This window comes from Athalia rosae, chromosome 3, assembly GCF_917208135.1.
Source record: "Athalia rosae chromosome 3, iyAthRosa1.1, whole genome shotgun sequence".
Lineage (NCBI taxonomy): Eukaryota > Metazoa > Arthropoda > Insecta > Hymenoptera > Athaliidae > Athalia > Athalia rosae.
The window spans coordinates 2,105,588-2,123,375 of NC_064028.1; the positions used below are offsets into that span (position 1 = coordinate 2,105,588).

A 17,788-nucleotide genomic window follows, 5' to 3' on the forward strand; every position below is an offset into this window, starting at 1 on the left:
GTCCGGAGAAATAAACGGATCCTTGCGGAGTACTGTAGGCGTTCGGGCATAACAAGTGTAAAATGTATACATGTATAATGGATTTCAAACAGAGAAACTGCGGTGAAATAAACAAAGATTCTTCTACCGTGAACCCAGCCTCGCTTTGACAGATGACAGCTGACCAGCCGCCATATATGTATGCAATGCACGTATACGACGTTTCACATTGTCAATTCAGGGCCGAAGCTGAATTTGTGCAATGGGGCACGATAGCCTTTCCATTATTTATCAATCTGCTAATCAATCGGCATAAGAAAACTGTCGGACCAAGGCCCCAGATACTTTTCGCAGGTGACAAATATTGGAAAATTGTGTATTTAGTGACGGACAATTTGGTGGTTCGAGTTTTCAATGGGGACCCGATTTGACATCGCGACTTTTATGTTTGCTCAAGCGAGCGCTCCCAGCGCTCTGATCACCCCGATCTTGGTGAACATAAACTAGAACATAATCCTGAACGACCGTCGTGTGCCGTGAGTGTAGTATTATTTTTAACTTTTTCGTATCTACCGTATTTACCGAATTTATAACCGAATTGAATCACTGTCAGTCAAAGTGTCATAATATTTACTGGCAATTGTTGTCACACATCATCGTAATAATGGGCAGCACGGACAAAGCGGTTATTACCGGGTTCATATGTAGGCTTTGTAGCAAGATGAACAGATTTGTTATCCACATATACGGTGAAGAAGGAGAACGAATGAAACTAGCGGAGAAAATCAACGCGTATCTACCCATAACGGTAAGGGATGTTCATAATAATCAAAGCCCCACGTACTCTCTTGTTCATCAATTTTTATATTCAATGTATACATCTCTGGCAGTAAACAAATTTCACCTCGATCAGCCTTGAGTAGGATATCAAGGGACTTTGTTGAAAATTCTCCTGTCACATACTTTGATCGACAAATAGATTTCGCTTCACAATAATCTGAAGGCCAAGTTGATCAATCCATTTCACAAATCATTCCTTATTTCACTTAAATGTTGATTCCTTTCTCTGAAGGTGAACATGAACGATCCGTTACCAAAGACAGCTTGTCTGCATTGCATCGAACGGCTAGAAGCACACCACGAATTGATGGAGCAATTCATGTATGCACGGCGGAGGTTAGCTGCAGAGAATAAAGCAAATGCGGTAGCTTCTTCATCCTCGACAACCTCAGTGGTGGATGTAATGCCAGCGCCTACTTCGCCACCCTGTTGACGCAATTGTAGGACTTTTTTTTTTTAACGCTGACCCGTCGCTCAACCATGTTGTACATTATGCCTACATTCTACATGACCCCTCGTTTTTTTCCTGCTACCTCCAAACATGTTCTGTCATTGGATCAATGGAGTAATTGCATAATTTTTAAATCGAACATTCAGCTTATTGTATTGTAATCATCTAAACATCATTGTTATACTTGCACAGAAGAGAAAACGGGAGCTGAAAATCAGGGTCTCACTTGATGAAATCTCACACTGTACAAACTGGAATGTTGCCACAGAGATTTGATCGAGCGTAATATCAAATATTACTATGCATCTCATCTATTCAATGTAGATACTAAATGACTAGGTAGAGATAGATAAGTTTTTTGCACGTTATGGAAGTCTTTACACACATATTCCAACAGTATCAACGGTCTTTCAGTTTGCTTAGAGGGAAGTAAATATTTAAAAATTACCGTTGTTTTTTTTATGAAATGATATTCCATAGCTGCATAAAACGAAGTAAAAAAAAATAAGATTCGCGACTGCAAAACGATTGTTGGATATTTTCGGTGGAACTCTCTAGTTTTATCCTAGGTAATATTACTACATGGGTGCAATTTCTGTTTGTTTGTTGCAAATGCTATCAACAGTTTGTAAAAATAAGGAATAACTAAACCACGATACATGCAAAGAATTATCTTTACAAGATTTTTAAGAAAGGTTTTCGATAAACTAGTTTGTAAAATTGAATACCTCCTCGTTGTTCATAATAAACTCGGCATGTTCTTGCAAATATTTTCAAATTGCTTCTTTCACCTCCGACTGTGTTCTCTGAGGGTTACATATTCTTTCCCCCCATTGTTTCACCCATGTTATTCGTCATACATACTTATAAGTTTGCTCTATAAGTTTCTCAGTTTCACGCAATAACAGATACTATATTATGATCGTCAACAATAAATATCTTTTTTTCTAGATACACTTAAGTACATATGACTAGAATGTGCCCGTGGTGATACGTTGTTGCCGATCATGATTCGGGGCTGCCAATTGTAAATTGCGTTTGATCCCCCATATATTATCGGTAATAATTAACTATGAATAGGTACCACTTAGTTATAGTATCAATATAACACAGTTTAGGTAAACGAATATATTTGTATAATTATGATTATTATTGCGAATTTTTATTCAAGGCTTGTGCCAGAGTCGTGCCCGTACGACGTCCACTTCTTTGTAAACTGTAATGTATTAAATATATCTGTAATCAATGTTTCGAGCAAAAACACTACAAACTCAGGTTTTTTTTGCCCCTGTATTATAGCACGATTTATTTATCAATCATACTTGCTAGGACAGTAAAATGATATTTGGAATAATGTTTTATATATATACCGTTCTACAATTCTATGATGCAGCACGTGATATTTTAATCTACGGTATACTAAAGCAAATTAGTCATTCAAGTACCACTCTTGACGTTCATTTTGATTACTCTAGGTATGCATCGTCCCTATGGCGTAATAACCTTATACATATATAAAACAACCCAATACCAAAGGACATCATCGCCACCAATTTTTCTTTTATCCACTTGATCTTCAATGCGGTGTTTTTTTGGTTAAGTATTCATACAGAAATTATTTACATATGCTGGAGGCTTTAAATATAATTCTGCATAAGCGAATGTTCTGACACGTGCGAAGAAACATTATTTTTCAGTATTTTTTATAAAAAATATATATATATCTATATAAAATTTAATCATTTTTTCGCACAGCATCATCCACTATCGCTTGGGATGGTACAAGTAAGCTTTTGATATCTCGGTGTTGCATTTTAAAAACAAATATCTTCATCTTTTCGTACAACGTTTTTCTTTCAATTTCAATAACGACAGCTTATTTATTATTGTGCAAATGTAAGTCATTCCTCGATTGAAATAGTATTTACAATCAATCATATTGTGGTAATTTGAAATGAGTACGGGGAAGGGGGTAATAATGCTCTTCTTAATTTAGGGTGGAATAGTTCATTACTTAAATAATGGCGAATAGGCCTTTTTTTATGATCTCGCAATAAAATAATCGCCGTAAAAACTTTTGTCGAATAACTAATTAATGCATAAAAATAACAAACATTAGATAACATTAGAGATTGATTTTTCTACAAACTGAAATAATGAGATTTTCGAATAATTTAAGTTTTGAATATAAAATTATCACCTATACGCCTACGCCATCCTACACATAAACATCCCTCTGTAAGTTTTCAAGTACAATTACATTTATGGGTACTCAGTGGCATAGCCTATTGCATAGCTGCTCAGTGTTGCTGGAAGTTATTATATTAAGTATCAAATGACTTGACCTTTTATAACAAGTTTGTTAGGTAACAATTGTTTCCATGAAACTTTTGAAAAACTGTACGTATTTTTAGTGGTAGATTAAAAATTGATGAGAAGATTGAAGACAACGCGAATTTTGAATCAAACCACTCGTATTTCAAGCCAAATTGACGTTTAGTACCACAAGAAAATCTCAATCCGTCTATTCAAATCCTGGCAATTAAACAATCCAAATAGCGTAGTATATCATCGGAACTACCAGCTATCCGAATCTACGATTACCGCTACGTCTTATAATCTATATCTACAAGTTTGAGTGGACTGTGAAATATTATAGTAAAATACTTATACCAACGACAGGCAGATACGTTTGACAGATAGATGAAAATTGGCATATTTGCGAAAATTGCAGGTGCCCAAATCATGAATATGATATTACTATTTTTCTTCTTCATGATTATTGTTGACTACGACTCACACTGAATGTTTTTTGAAATATACATCTCAATGACTGAAACGTTATTTTTCTCATCACGAACAAGCTTGTTGCATCTCTGCTTTGGCTGCTTTTAGAGCTGGAATAATAATTACGTTCATTTGATTGTATTGATCTGTGCAATGAAAAATTGTTACATAGTAAACCGATGCCTACCGTCCCGTTCTCGTCGTCTCAGCTTTTTTCTGCGCCTCTCGATACCCGCAAGCTCTACTTTAACAGCGTTATAAGTTTTACGTAACTCGGTAAGTTTCTGCTGCAAAACAGCAATCCGTTGGCTTCCATCTAGCTCAGGGTCTGAAAAACAGGACACACATTTAGGATAATGTATAATGCAAAAACACAGGATCAACGCAATTATTATTTCATAATCTGTGAACTCACCAAGTTCAACATAAAAGTTGTACTTCAATGGCCTTGGTGACCTGGTCGAATAACTAGGCAAATCGGGTACAGTAGGTATATTGGTGTGGCTTGTGATGTTTGCATTTCCAGGGCAAATATTAGAGCTTTCACTGGTATCGTCGCTATCAGTAGCAGCTCCCGAATGCCTCGAATGGCGTCCAACATGTCGGGCAGTACTAGATTTTTTACCTACATTACTGCTGCACTCGGAATGTTTTCTACTTCGTTTTCTCTTTTTAGGAGATGGTGATGCTTCCGCCGTTCGTTTCGATGCAATAGTTTTTCCGTTTCTATCTTGACCCCCAGCACTGTCAGCGATCGGTAAACTTACATCGTCCTCGCTAAATCCTCCACCTAAGCCTTTACTTGCACTGTCATTGTCTGCCTCAGAGCTGTCTCTGTTAGATTTGGTGTTATCCTCGAACAGAGGGGAGGATCCTCCGGTGCCCTCATCCCTCGGGGAACCAGAAATATTTGAGATCGTTGAATCGGGAGTTGTCGGTGGTGTGTTATCCATAACTGGTGCAGCCTCGTTACTCTCTCTGCGTTGTGCGGCGGCAGGAGCAGCTGCTAAATTTGGTTGGGGTTGAGGTAAAACTGCTTGGAGTGTAGGCTGAGACCTGGGACCAAGTACGGAAGCTTGTTGGACAGGTAGTGAGACTGGAACCGAAACATCGGGGCTGCTCTTTGGAACTGACACGTTAACCGTGGAAATTGTACTCGTAGCAGAGGCTCCTGAACTTTGACCGGAAGTTGGAGCGCTCGCGAATGGCATTTCCAAAAGGACAATGCTACTTCCAGGGGCTTCAACCTGTGAGGGCAGCAACTGAGTAGTTGAAACTGTAGCTTGGTCAATGTTATCCACTACAGGAGCTGGGGAACCGGGTATTTCTTCTTCGCATAGCAACGAGCTAATATTTTCCGCCTCTTCTTCTGTTTTTAAAATTGGCGTGACAACGGCCAGGGTAGATTTCTCTGCTGGAGTTGGGGAAGGATGGGGGTGTGTCGTTGCTCGATTCTCTTGAATATCTTGAAGTTTTTCTAGCTCGGCTCTCAACTTGATATCAAAATTCGAAGAAACGTACTTCTCTTCTGGAGGTTCCTCGTTGTCTATGACAAGTCTTTGCTCAGAGTCACTGCTGTCGGTGGAATCGAGAAACTCCTGGCTAATTATACGTTTTCGTTTATCCTTTTCTTTCTCTTTTTCTTTATCCTTGTCTCTTTCTGTCTGCTCTCGCTCCCTGCGTTCTTCATCCTTCCTCAACAAGGATAATTCCTCTTCCTCAGCTCGGTCCTTTTGCTCGTCTTCCTTCTCTTGTTGCACAATTTTTTTCTGCTCTACAACTGCAGCAGCAGCCTTTGCTTCCACTGCTTTTTTGAGTTCGGTTACCTTTTTCATTTTTAATTGCTGTAACTCTTCTTCTTTCTGCTTAATCACTGCCCGCATAGTCTCTCTACGTTCCTCCTCTTTCTTTTTTTCATCCTCATCATCATCCGGTTTTTTTTTCTCCCCCTCATTATCCGTTGTCTTCTTCGCTGTCGCCGAAGTTTCCGAAAAACTTTTCTTAGAGGATTCCTTCGTAGACTTCCAAGTTCCTTCATCACCAGTCTGATCTTCCTTTCTGATATCCTTGAATTTATTTCTAAAGGCCAGTGCAGCAGCTGATAGTTTTTCTTCTATGGTAGATGTTGCCGGCAGCCTAGTGCTGATCGGTGCTGGAGTTACTAGAGCAGGTGACAACGCAGGGCTACTTTCAAGGGGCTTGATGTCCAAGATTTTTGTATCCGCAATAACTGGAGTTGAGGTAGAAATCTTGCTTGTTGTTTGTTTAGCATCTTGGACAATTGGAGAGGACTGAACGCTCACAGGAACTGGTTTCTCTTCCACAGTTTCCTGCTGGTTGGCTTTGACTTCCTCTTTGCTGAACTCCATTGTATCAGGAATATCACTTGATGGAAAGATCTCCTGCTGATATGTAAAAAGATTCTCCTGTTCTGCTTCTGACACCTCAGTCTCAGAAATGATTAGTCTATCCTCAGGATCGTCGGCGGTGCCATCCTCGTCTCCGGGCAGGTCACTGAAAAGCATGTCTAGAGCAACCTTGCCAACTTCTTCCGAGACGGTGGATGGTTTTAAAGGACTAAACGATGGAGATTCGCAAAGTTTATCGAATGCTTCCTCGCAAGCAGATTGTGACTTCACTTTACCCGGCGGTGGGGTCACCTCTGTGTCATCAGCTCTCTTGTTAAAAGGTCTGGAGAAATACAAGTTAAGTAAAATATATATTAGAAGAGCGGTATTGAGTGAATTTGATACAAAATAAATATAACGAGTTACCAACCTGCGAACTCTTTTCTTTTGATCGTTATCTCCCTCGATTTTAATCTCTTTAGTTGACGGTAGCAGAGTTTTCTGTTTTTTTTTTGGACTCTTTGGCTCCTCATCAAACACCCGTTTCTTGACTTTGTCTTTCTCTACACCAGGGTCGCGTTTGTTTCTAACTTCAAATTCGAAAGGTTCGGGTTCCTTAAATTCGTATATATCATCCGTGCTCTCGGGAGGCTTGGGATCAATTACTGGCTCAAGTTTTGCAAGATCTGTTAATTTCTTATCCGTCTTTGGAGAGCCGGGCATGAGTGTTGGCTGAACAACAGCTCCGCTTTCTCCATCATCTTCCTTTTGATCATCCGAGTCTCTTTCAACTCTGATCAGTTCCAGTTTTACAGCCTTTTCAAAGCCTTTTAGTTCAGACCTTATCTGATTTAGGTCAAAATCCCTGCCTTTGGGTTGATCATCGTCACTTTCAGGCTCAGATTTGATGGCCTGACTTTTTCCCGGAGTTCTTCTAAGCCTTCGTCCCCGCCTAAGTTCTTCATGAGTCCCATCTTTATCTTCTTCGACCTCACTGCAGTCTTCGGCTTTAACTTCATCATCCCCTCTACGTCTCGAGCTTCTCTTTCGTTCCTCTATACCTCTGGATCTCGTCCTCGCTTGTTCCGGTTCCATTGTATCAGATTCATAAGCTTCACTGTCACTTTCAGAAGCTACAGAGATATCCGTATGTCCAGACATACGTCGGGTACGTCGTCTAGATTCTAAACCCTGCTGGTTTCTAGTCACCCTAATTTTTCTATTGACAGCTGGAGTCGCAGGGCTCTTAGTTCTGGAGCTAGAACTAGCGATTGAAGAGGGTGTCGTCGACCTGGGAGGCTGTTGGTTGTCTTTATCTTTTTCATCTCTCTTCCCATCCTCGACAACTGTTCCACTCGACGAATTAAACGTAGGAGCGACACTGTGAGCCCTCCTTCGGCTCTGGGCTGACATTTTCGTAAGTTTATTAGATGTCGAGGAGCCAGCAGCACTGGGAGTTTGAGGTCTGGGTGTGGTCTTACCTCTTTTAACCCTGACCTGTGTTTGCGTGAAGTTTTGCGCAATCCTAGAGCCTTTAATCCATTCGTCGTAGCGTGTATTCCAGCCAGTATAGTGTACCAAATAAACAGGTTCGGCTGAAACCTTTTCAATGTCGATGACTTTTGCTTCGTATGTTACCTTGGACTCATGAGTAGGTCCGTAATAGACTTTGAGACGATCACCGAGCTCGACAACTCCTTTGTAAGAGGGTGCGGGATCAACAGGCATTTCCTCGGCTGCTTTAGATTTTTCTGGTTCACTTTCCTTGCGTTTGCGTCCCCGCTTTTTGAGTTCTTCATCTGTTGGTCGCCTTTGCTTGGGCAGAATCTTTTTATTCTCAGTTTCAGCAGAGGGTGTCCGGACGTCCCTAGTTTCCGATGTCACAGCCTTTCCTTTAGATGTAGTGTCATCCTTGGATTTCGATCTTGTCACTGTTGGTTGTTCTTCTTCCTGTTGTTTTACCTTCTCCTCTTTTTTTTCCCCCAACTTTTTCGTGTCACCCTTTTTCTTATCGCTCAATGGCTTTCTTTTCTCTTCTTTAATAACTTTCGATGACTTAACTTTTATAGGCGTAGATGTTGTTGCCACAATTGACGTAGTAGCAACTACCACAGGTGGAGTCACGATCGAAGCTTTTAGCGACTTTTCACTGGATGATGATTCTTCTTCACCATCAACAATAACGTCACTCTCATGCCCATCGCCGCTCTTGTCAAAATCTTCTTTTTTCGTGATTTTCAAAACCTCTTCTTCTTTGATTATCTCTTTTTTTACGTCTTTCTTATCCCTCTTTTCTTCGATTTCTATGCGTATCTCTTTCTCTTTATCTGCTTCCTTCTCTTTTCCCTTCTCCTTCTCTTTTTCTCTTTCTTTATCCTTTTCCTTTTCTTTGTCTTTTTCCCTCTCCTTTTCTTTTTCTCTCTCTCTCTCTTTCTCTTTTTCCTTATCCTTTTCCTTCTCTTTCTCCCTATCTTTCTCCTTTTCATCTTCTTCCTTCTCAAATTTGAACGAAGGCATTTGAGGAGGGACGGGAGTACTTCTGTCCCTATCTCTTATAAGGCTACGTCCAGGCCTTTGTTTTCTCGTACCACCTCTCGGATGGTTAACCATTGTACATCCGAGTTTCCTATAAAAATCCTCGAAAGAATGTAAGAACTTCTTATACTGTTGTTTAACCAAACCGTGCGTCGACGACGTACTTTGAATAGGAAAACCGAGACGACGAGTTATAGACTTCCATTGATTCTGATTAGTGACTCGATTGTAACCGCCGAGCTTGTAAACAGCCCGAAATAATCTGTATAAGTCGATATCTTGTGTTCCTATCATTGGACAATTATTTATCGGAGTCCCTCTATCATCCATGAACTTGTAAAGTTGCGCAACAAAGTGGTCTTTTTCCTCCCTAGGCTCATCGTCAGAACTCTAAATGAAAAGGATATAATACATGATAGAGTGACTGTCTAATTAGTAAAAGAAATGACTGTAAAATATAAAGTTTCTAGGTACTACTTACATCCGAGTCAAGTTCTCCATCGCTGTCACTGTTTCCACTAGAGTCTGCATTACCAAATAGGGAATCCCTGTCCCAGTGCGGTGGAAGTTCGTTCTTGTCCAAGAATAACAGTGCTTTTTCAACTGCGACTCTAAGCGCATTGTTCTCTACCTTGTTGACCAACTCTTTAGTGAACTCCGTAGCTTCCTTCTTTGGTACAGTGTAACTACAGAAACAGAACACAATTCAAAATATATTATGAAGAATGAATATTCGATTATCATTGAGAATAAGAATGTTCAATAACAATGCGTACTATCTAGCATCTTTGAACGAGCGAACGAGATAGTCATCCCGTACACGTATCCTGACGGTATCTTGAGCAGTGGGAGCTACAACTAGCCCAGGAAACCAGTTGTCTTTTTTTTTCTTGTCTCCAAGCTCAACGCAGACGACCCTACCAATTTCTGGCTCGGTTTCCGCACATTCTTTGCCAAGCCCCCCGGATCCTGACTCCCTAGCACCCCTAGGTGGGCTGTCTTCATCGTCGCTACTTTCATCTCTACAAAAGATGGAATCAAAAATATTTGGAAGAACTGAGACAACTGGCATGAGGAAAAATGTTCACTCACTGAGCTTGCCTAGACCTCCGTCCCCTGCGCCCTCCGATGACAGGATTTCCAAAATGTTCAGGGTGTGTGAGGGGTAGTTGATCCAAGGTTTCGCTTTCAGCAAAGTGTCTACCACTTTTTAGGCAGAGCGCCGTTCTCCTGAGGGTAGTTATGTCTCCGTCATCAAAGACCACTGTGTATTGACTACAGTCTTGAATTTTCGTAACTGTAGCCTCTACGAATTCCTTTCTGTCATTGTGCTTTGCTTCTACGGATGCTCCAACCCTGAGCGTTCCCTTTATTTGGTCGTCGGTCACAGTGGCTGTTCCTAAGCCCTGCTTGTAAGTTACTCGGCACTTTACCGATCTAACGACTTTCCTGATTTTTGCTTCGCAAAATGCCCCTTTGTACTTTGCACTTACCTCCGTACCAACCGAAAGATACGGTGGATCGTCTCCCTGAAAAATCATAAACGTCACGGTATACATAAAAAAGTTAATTGTTGAGATCTATCGGATACTTATTTGTATTTCAGTACTTTTCATGTAAAGGTTTACTATTTCTCAGATTTGAAGCAAGAGAGAGCTTGAGAGAAAGACAAAAGAAAAATATGTATTGATAAAAGGTGGAGAAGGATGGTCGCAAGTTGATGGAAATTTGAAAGACGTGTGAATATTTTTCAGCAGAAGCGTATGCGCGGTAGAAACTTGCACGCAGTTAATACAGCGGACCCCAACTGCGTGAGCAAATAATGATACAAGAGAAAATACCTAAATTGTTGAAAATACAGAGATAATCTTACCAGCATTTTCTAACGTTCCACAATCTTCATAAGCACGTTACCAAGGTACTCGCGATTACAATACATGAAAACGGTAACGTTTCTCGAAACTTGGAAATTTGACGTCAGATTTTGATCCACTACACCAAACAATTAGTTGATCCCCTTTGCTTTCAAAGCTTTCAGAGCCTGGCTTCTCTTCTCTGTCGCGACTGCTCACTCGCTTTGGCGATACTACGAAACTACACGAAACTACAAAGATCGCGTTGATCACGTTGATCGCGACTCTGACATCAGTGGCGACAAGGTGGCAACTCCCTGTGTCCCTACCATACTCCATGTAAGCTCCATCTCCATACCACAGCTCCGTACTCCGTACCAAGTAGTATATGGTATACTATGTCATAGGTCAGTGCTCCCTATTCCTCCATGGTGCTCCATAGCCACAACCTTTCCCAATCAGGCCCAGACTTTTGATTTTATCACTTTTAGAGCTTCAACGCCATCATCCTGTAATTCGGAGTCTTCGATCACTGATGGAAAATCTCAAGGATAATCGGTGTTTTCGATGCGAGCTGAATCAAAGTAGCAAATGATACGGATCGAAAATTGAACGAGATGTAGAAAAAGCACAGATACGAATGCACGGATTTTCTGTACACTAAAAAATTACAGTAGGCAATAATTATCCCTGCTAATAATAGCAAGATTTTCAACTTCACGAATAGGTAAGAAGAATATATTTTGAAAACCTATACGCGTGTACTCATGTCGTTTTACTATGCGCGCGAAGCGAAGTTGTAAAGTATCGTTTTCAGTCAACGATGTGCAACCCTCGAAATTTCGAGCTTCGAGCTTCGAGTTTTGTTGCCGTCTGCTGCATCGACGAGTAGAAATTTCAAGCAAATAATATAGAAAAATGGCGACGAGCGAGGTACCGGTAGAAATCACTGAAACTAGCCCAATTGTCAGCGAGCACACTGTGAGTTTAAAAATCCATATTTTCGTAAATATGTTTCATTTAATCTGTCAGACCGATAAAACCGTGATTCTAGAATCACTGCAGTATTTTTGTTACCCGTTAAGATGAATGGGTGATGAGTAAAATTTGAGATTTACTCAATCGGCAACGGTAGATCTAATTAAAGTATTCAAGTCCACCCAGCATTTCTTAGGGCTTTAACACCCAATACAATTATCGTATATACGCCGGATTATCCAATGATTAATTATTTATTTGAAAACTTATTCATTCTCGTAATGGCTACAGGGACACCGGCATTCTTTGTTCAATTCTACCAGGATGGTGGCTGAAATAAAGCGCAGCACTAAACCCTTGCTACATCCGCCATTCATTTTGGCGCGTGCACGTGGACACACGCCGTTCTTTAGTTTCTAAAGTTGAGTTACGTCGGTCATTTTGTTCTGATACCCAACCGATACCGGGAGTTATTGTCTCAAATTATTCCGTCATTATTCGTTTATACGTCTATGAACTGCATCGTAAGTAGGTTATTTGAAATTTAGTTTAATTAAAGTAATCATCTGCCTGGATCTATCTTGGTTCTACCAGATTCGTTACTGGCATTAGTTCCTCAACGATTCTAACCAATGAAGCATGTCGCGCCTCGTTTTTACTGAATTTGAATTTCGGAGCATTCGAGAATTAATATTGTATGTGATTCTGCTATGAGGCGTGATGACTGGTTACATCCTTTGTCTCGTGAATTAAGTCAATCAATAACGGTCATTCTGAATTGGAGAGTGAACAAAGACTGAATGTCAATGGGTACCGTCCCATAGACTTGATGCTTCAAAGTTAAGAATCCAATTAGAATTCATTTTTGCAGACCCTGAAGATGGAAACAATGGAAGTTGCCGAGCCAACGGTACCATCGGGAAAAGACGCGGCAGCCACAAATGACAAGGATGCTGTTTCTGTCGACGATATGACATCTCGTGACTATTATTTTGACTCGTATGCACACTTTGGTATACACGAAGAAATGCTGAAGGATGAGATTAGAACGGTGACTTACCGAAACTCCATGTACCACAACAAGCATCTTTTCAAGGGTAAAACTGTCCTGGACATTGGCTGCGGCACAGGAATCCTCTCAATGTTTGCTGCCAAGGCGGGAGCTGCTAGAGTAATCGGAATAGAATGTTCCAATATCGTAGAATATGCTAAGAAGATTGTTGAAGCCAATCAGCTGTCCAATGTGATCACTATTCTCAAGGGTAAAGTCGAGGAAGTGACTTTACCTGATGGAATAGAAAAAGTTGATATAATAATATCAGAATGGATGGGCTATTGCCTTTTCTACGAGTCTATGCTTGACACCGTTTTGTTCGCTAGAGACAAGTGGCTGCGAGAAGATGGTATGCTGTTTCCGGATAGGGCAACTTTGTTCATTTGTGGAATCGAAGATCGCCAGTACAAAGATGAGAAAATAAACTGGTGGGACGATGTCTACGGTTTTGACATGAGTAGCATAAGAAAGGTTGCAATCAGTGAGCCGCTTGTAGATGTCGTAGATCCTAAACAAGTAGTTACAAACGCTTGTCTAATAAAAGAAGTAGATTTGTACACTGTAACCAAAGGAGATCTGGATTTCACGTCGCCATTCAGTCTCCAAGTCAGGAGAAATGACTATGTACAAGCATTGGTTACGTTTTTTAATATTGAATTTACCAAGTGCCATAAACGTATCGGGTTCAGCACTGCTCCCGAAGCGCAATACACACACTGGAAACAGACTGTGTTTTACTTCGACGACTACATGACAGTAAAAAAAGGTGAAGAGATATACGGAGTGTTCTCTATGAAACCAAATGCGAGGAATAATCGGGATCTCGATTTTAGCGTGGAACTGGACTTTAAAGGCGAATTGTGCGAAGTTCACGAAACCAACACTTACCGTATGCGCTGATCAGGCATTAAGCCTGATTAACCTACTTTTGCATTCTCTTTTAGCTGTTAAGGCCTATGGTCTCACGAATGTGGCTTTGGTTACCCATTCGTTTGGAACTAAAATTATAATTGATCAATGGAGGAACTCGGATGTTCAGATTACCTGCCATCGTAAACTAAATTGCTGAAATTCTAAGTTGAGCCTGAATCGAGTTGAGTTCTGTGCAAATCATGCCCCGCATTAAAAAAATTGGTCCGCTTTCCTTCATTTCTGGATTTTTATCGACTACTGTAAGTAAATATGTTATTCTCTAATCTTTCATCATCGATTCCCCGGGCTACGCCGAGTCAGGTTTTCTTTTCTACATCCAACGTTCTGTTTTTTACAGAGTTATTAGGCCTTGCATTTGTCTGGTACAGAAAGGCGAGCAATGCCATGGAATAGGCGTTTGTCGTACTTGGTTCGATTGTGTTTTGACGTATCTCTGTTTTAGTAATTATTGCCAATAATAATTTAAATTCAAGTATCTAGGAATGTTATTTCAGAATTTGTGAGCGTGACTAGCTCAGCCGTTAAGGACACTGTGTATAACTCACCGTACACTGTTACATTGTAATTTTTGTTGAGAATTCAATGTGAGAATTTACTGCATCCAAGGTATCGAAATAAGTGTAATTAATATCTATGGTATTGCTACTGTAAGACGATCAATTTCTGAATTTTCGACTCAGAATTGTACTTTCAAGTCGATTGCGATATTATCCCACTGGACTATAAAAAGTAGACGATTTTTTATCAAATATACCGATGAATTCATCTGCGGTAAATTGTGGAATCCAGAGATGTACATAGGTATATGCGTATCTCTTATTTTTAACAAAATACTATTACCTACTGTCTGTTACTCTCAAATAATGCCATCACAATTTATGTAGTCCAGTAATCAGACAGTTTTCCATTGCAACGTGATTATTTAACAATAAAATTAATACATTTGCTATGAACCTCTGTTTCTTTATTGTCGTTGACCCAATCATCATGCAAAGGAAAGAAACGACGAGAAGATCAACAAAAAATAAGTCTTCGTTTGCTATTTACATTTCATACTCTGGTAGTTTTCCAACACCTTCCATTTTTATTTCTATGGTTTCACGCCGCAAGCCCTTTTAAACAGTTTGCTAACTTTTGAGTTTTATAATCCGTTCTCAGTTGGATAAAGTTTATTAATACTGATCTCTCCAGCATTGCCTGTAAATGTTAAAGGAAGAATTAATAACTGACCTTGGCATTTTTCAAATCGACTAAGAGTGAAAAACCTACCAACTGGTCTCCCGTGCATACTTGTTTCAAATTCTCAGGCTTAACGAGCAGCAGGTTACAGAGAGCATGTAATGTATCAAAGAGGCTGGTTACCAGACCGACTTTCAACGTCTTTGCACATTCTCTGTAGGCGTTCATGTCGCATATAGCGCACATTGCGCCTGCAGAATTGAATTGGAATTGCTGCAGATGTTCATAGATCACCCTGTGGAATCTGACACCTAATTCAGTTAATACAGTTTCTACGTTTTTCTCATCAAGCCGATCTCTTATATGGTTTATCATCGATGTCACATATTGAACTACTACCAAACAAGCGGGTGTGTTTAACGTGTCAACATCCGACTCTGGCTTGAAATCCGTTTTCCGCTGTTCACTTTGCAAATAGATTTTCACCCAGCCTACGATTGCATTTATGCTTCTATCCAAACCAGTGTCCAATTTTAATTCCAGCTGTTCTAAAACTACCTTCTTCTTTGCTAAGCAATCACCGTGCTTAGATGTTGATCTAAGGGAATAAAACGTCGTGATATTAGGATCAGGATAGTCCCTCAATTCTCCGATGCAAGCAGATCAGTAAATCGGAATAATTACGCACATTACAAGTGGTACAAGGCTGTCGTTGAATTGTTTCTCAAGTAGGTGAATGATGGCGTTACATCGTCTCACAACGTTAAAAAAGTGTATTTCTGGCTGAGATCCACTCTCAGGTATAGGCACGCTTTGCAGTCCTAATTCGAGGGCGTAGTCGACGTGCTCATTTGTCAGATACTGAAGGAGAATTTCTAAAATTTGTAGAGCATTTCCAGGACAATCGCTAGGCTGAGAGAGTATTTGACAACGTTGGAAAGCCAATTTGCTTTCTTGCAGTAAAGCGATTGCAAGTTCCTCTGAAAGAAACGTTTCCCCACCGTAATCCTCTATCTGAACGATGTTGATATTCGTTCTTGTTCCCAGAACAGCTTGTAGATCACGTCGTAGCTCTTGAAAGCCTCCGGTCTGGAGCTGTTTTTTTTGATGGTTCTTAGACTCATAATACTTTATCAATAAAGCCGCCGATTTTTCTCGCAGAGATTTAGTTTCGATACTGAAAGAATGAACCGGTACGAATAGCATATTGTTATGATTAGAACAGGGGAAGAGAAGGTTACTAAATTACCTTATGTATGAATCAAGATGCTTTTGAAATATATTCCTGGTCAGTTTGGCAAGATAAGCTTCATCGGTGCCCATATCAAAGTGTTTTAATTCATTCGATATTTTGACAGTCTTCGAATAGAGATCATATAAATTTTTCAGATATTTATCTGAGTCAGTGCGATCTGCGAGCTTAGCCACGATATACTTCTGTAATCTTAGGTGATAGATGTTGAGAACGAACTTGGCCATAACTTGATTGGGATTGGTAAAAACCTGCTGCATCAGCTTGAAATTTTTAGTACACATCGGTATAACATCCTGGAAAACGTCCTTTCCTCCAAACGAGCCCATCTGACTGTGCTCAATGAATGCATCTACACACTGTGAATATCCCTTGAAATGTGATAACATCGAAGCCAGCTCTCTCATCCTTGTAGCATCCTCCCCGCTGTGTGCCCTTGCGAATTCCTCGATCAAACTCCTTTCAATTTCGTCATATTTAGTGCTTATCTTCTTCTTTGCACTGTCAAACTTGTCAGATGGTAATTCTTGAGCTATCAAGTGTAGTTTCTGAATCACATCTGCAGCTTCATCCAACTGAAAATACACATTATGACATTCAAAACTCTGCTCATAAATGTATGATTTATTTTAGAAAATCCTTCTAAAAATGGGCTAGCAACGAACCGAAGATTTATCTGTGAAAACAGGGTCAGTGAGTGGGCCAGGGCTGAGAAATTCAGCAAAATGTCTCATAAGTTTTTGAGCTTCGACAGCTCTTGCCCTAGGAGTATTGACATTTTCTAGTTGATCTCCGAGATGTAAGACTTTGGTGGCCACAAAATTTATCCTTTCATCTAATTGGTGGAACAGTTCCATAGCATGTTTATTCTTTTCTTGAAGTTCAAGAATTTCAAGAGCATGGCGCATTTCTTCATCTTTGCATGCAGCCTCTAATTTATCACACTTCTTTTGCTGTCGCTCCTGCAAAACTTGTAGGTCTTTTATAGCCTGCAGAAATGTCTCGTGTACCAGGACAGGATCAAAGGTGCCTTTTTCTCCATCCTTTAACGTATCGTTGACCGTTCGCCATGCTAGTCTCTCGACAAATTCCTCGGGATCAAAAGGTTCCTTTGAATATAGAAAAGTTGAGTGGATTCATCGGTAGAGCTTTTGGGTTATGGTATTGAACTGTTCATATTATTCGTAGCCATACAGATATCGTGGTATGATTTGATTTCAAAAATGACATTCACCTGCTCCAGCTCCTTCATGTACTGTTGCATCATCGTGTAACGTCAATAATTAAACTCAAGAATTCATCAATATCACTGTCAAATGACGTTCCAGGGGCGTTTGCTTTTCATTCCCCGCTTAGTGTATATACACTCGTATCACTAATAGATAATAGGCTCGTGGTATGTAAACATATGGCACAGTTGTAACTGTAGGTAGGGTAGGTAGCCAGCATCAGTGCTGTCACATGTGTAGCGCGCGCTGCAGCAGATTTAATTCGTCGTTTGAATTCTTGTCCCGCAATTTCTCAATTTCACGTCATTATACACGTATTTCACACGTATTCTGAGTTTTTGTTTTGAAAACCTATGACCTTTTCTCATCG

General features: G+C 40.2%; 4 protein-coding genes across 6 annotated transcripts; 2 read left to right on the forward strand and 2 right to left on the reverse strand.

The window, feature by feature from the left end:
- The first annotated feature begins 447 nt into the window (after positions 1–447).
- LOC105685384 lies at positions 448–2,038 on the forward strand. The gene is made up of 2 exons (XM_012399412.3): positions 448–787; positions 1,052–2,038. Exons 1-2 carry the CDS (start codon positions 644–646, stop codon positions 1,250–1,252), a joined length of 345 nt encoding a protein of 114 aa, XP_012254835.1. The 5' UTR covers positions 448–643; the 3' UTR covers positions 1,253–2,038.
- Positions 2,039–2,383: 345 nt separating this feature from the next.
- Positions 2,384–11,210, reverse strand: LOC105685385 (AT-rich interactive domain-containing protein 4B). The gene is made up of 9 exons (XM_012399413.3): positions 10,814–11,210; positions 10,033–10,469; positions 9,717–9,962; positions 9,422–9,626; positions 8,885–9,330; positions 6,836–8,716; positions 4,473–6,748; positions 4,245–4,385; positions 2,384–4,167 (listed from the first exon to the last, which is right to left on the reverse strand). The coding sequence occupies exons 1-9, from the start codon at positions 10,817–10,819 to the stop codon at positions 4,124–4,126; spliced, it is 5,682 nt and encodes a 1,893-aa protein (XP_012254836.2). The 5' UTR covers positions 10,820–11,210; the 3' UTR covers positions 2,384–4,123.
- Positions 11,211–11,378: 168 nt separating this feature from the next.
- Positions 11,379–14,711, forward strand: LOC105685380 (protein arginine N-methyltransferase 1). 3 transcript variants are annotated; one of them, XM_012399408.3, is made up of 3 exons: positions 11,379–11,520; positions 11,611–11,774; positions 12,643–14,711. In XM_012399408.3, the coding sequence occupies exons 2-3, from the start codon at positions 11,712–11,714 to the stop codon at positions 13,723–13,725; spliced, it is 1,146 nt and encodes a 381-aa protein (XP_012254831.1). In that variant the 5' UTR covers positions 11,379–11,520; positions 11,611–11,711; the 3' UTR covers positions 13,726–14,711. The 3 variants fall into 3 exon arrangements, with proteins under 3 accessions (XP_012254831.1, XP_012254833.1, XP_048507616.1); XM_012399410.3 differs by lacking the exons at positions 11,379–11,520; positions 11,611–11,774 and adding an exon at positions 12,048–12,295; XM_048651659.1 differs by lacking the exons at positions 11,379–11,520; positions 11,611–11,774 and adding an exon at positions 12,282–12,299.
- LOC105685379 (exocyst complex component 5) lies at positions 14,701–17,788 on the reverse strand. Its single transcript, XM_012399407.3, has 6 exons — positions 17,424–17,788; positions 16,855–17,298; positions 16,187–16,764; positions 15,626–16,114; positions 15,028–15,535; positions 14,701–14,955 (listed from the first exon to the last, which is right to left on the reverse strand). Exons 1-6 carry the CDS (start codon positions 17,454–17,456, stop codon positions 14,857–14,859), a joined length of 2,151 nt encoding a protein of 716 aa, XP_012254830.1. The 5' UTR covers positions 17,457–17,788; the 3' UTR covers positions 14,701–14,856.

Excerpts from the sequence above, each read along its gene's own strand:
- LOC105685384 (XM_012399412.3), top strand. The coding sequence starts at position 644 with ATGGGCAGCACGGACAAAGCGGTTATTACCGGGTTCATATGTAGGCTT. Across the intron at positions 788-1,051 it reads ACGCGTATCTACCCATAACG|GTGAACATGAACGATCCGTT; the intron begins GTAAGGGATGTT and ends CTTTCTCTGAAG.
- LOC105685385 (XM_012399413.3), bottom strand. Across the intron at positions 9,963-10,032 it reads CGGAGGTCTAGGCAAGCTCA|AGATGAAAGTAGCGACGATG; the intron begins GTGAGTGAACAT and ends CATCTTTTGTAG. Across the intron at positions 8,717-8,884 it reads GAGAAGGAAGAAGATGAAAA|ACGCATAGAAATCGAAGAAA; the intron begins GGAGAAAGATAG and ends AGAGAAAGAGAT.
- LOC105685380 (XM_012399408.3), top strand. The coding sequence starts at position 11,712 with ATGGCGACGAGCGAGGTACCGGTAGAAATCACTGAAACTAGCCCAATT. Across the intron at positions 11,775-12,642 it reads CAATTGTCAGCGAGCACACT|ACCCTGAAGATGGAAACAAT; the intron begins GTGAGTTTAAAA and ends TCATTTTTGCAG.
- LOC105685379 (XM_012399407.3), bottom strand. The coding sequence starts at position 17,456 with ATGATGCAACAGTACATGAAGGAGCTGGAGCAG. Across the intron at positions 17,299-17,423 it reads ACATGAAGGAGCTGGAGCAG|GAACCTTTTGATCCCGAGGA; the intron begins GTGAATGTCATT and ends CTATATTCAAAG. Across the intron at positions 15,536-15,625 it reads AGCCTTGTACCACTTGTAAT|ATCAACATCTAAGCACGGTG; the intron begins GTGCGTAATTAT and ends TTATTCCCTTAG.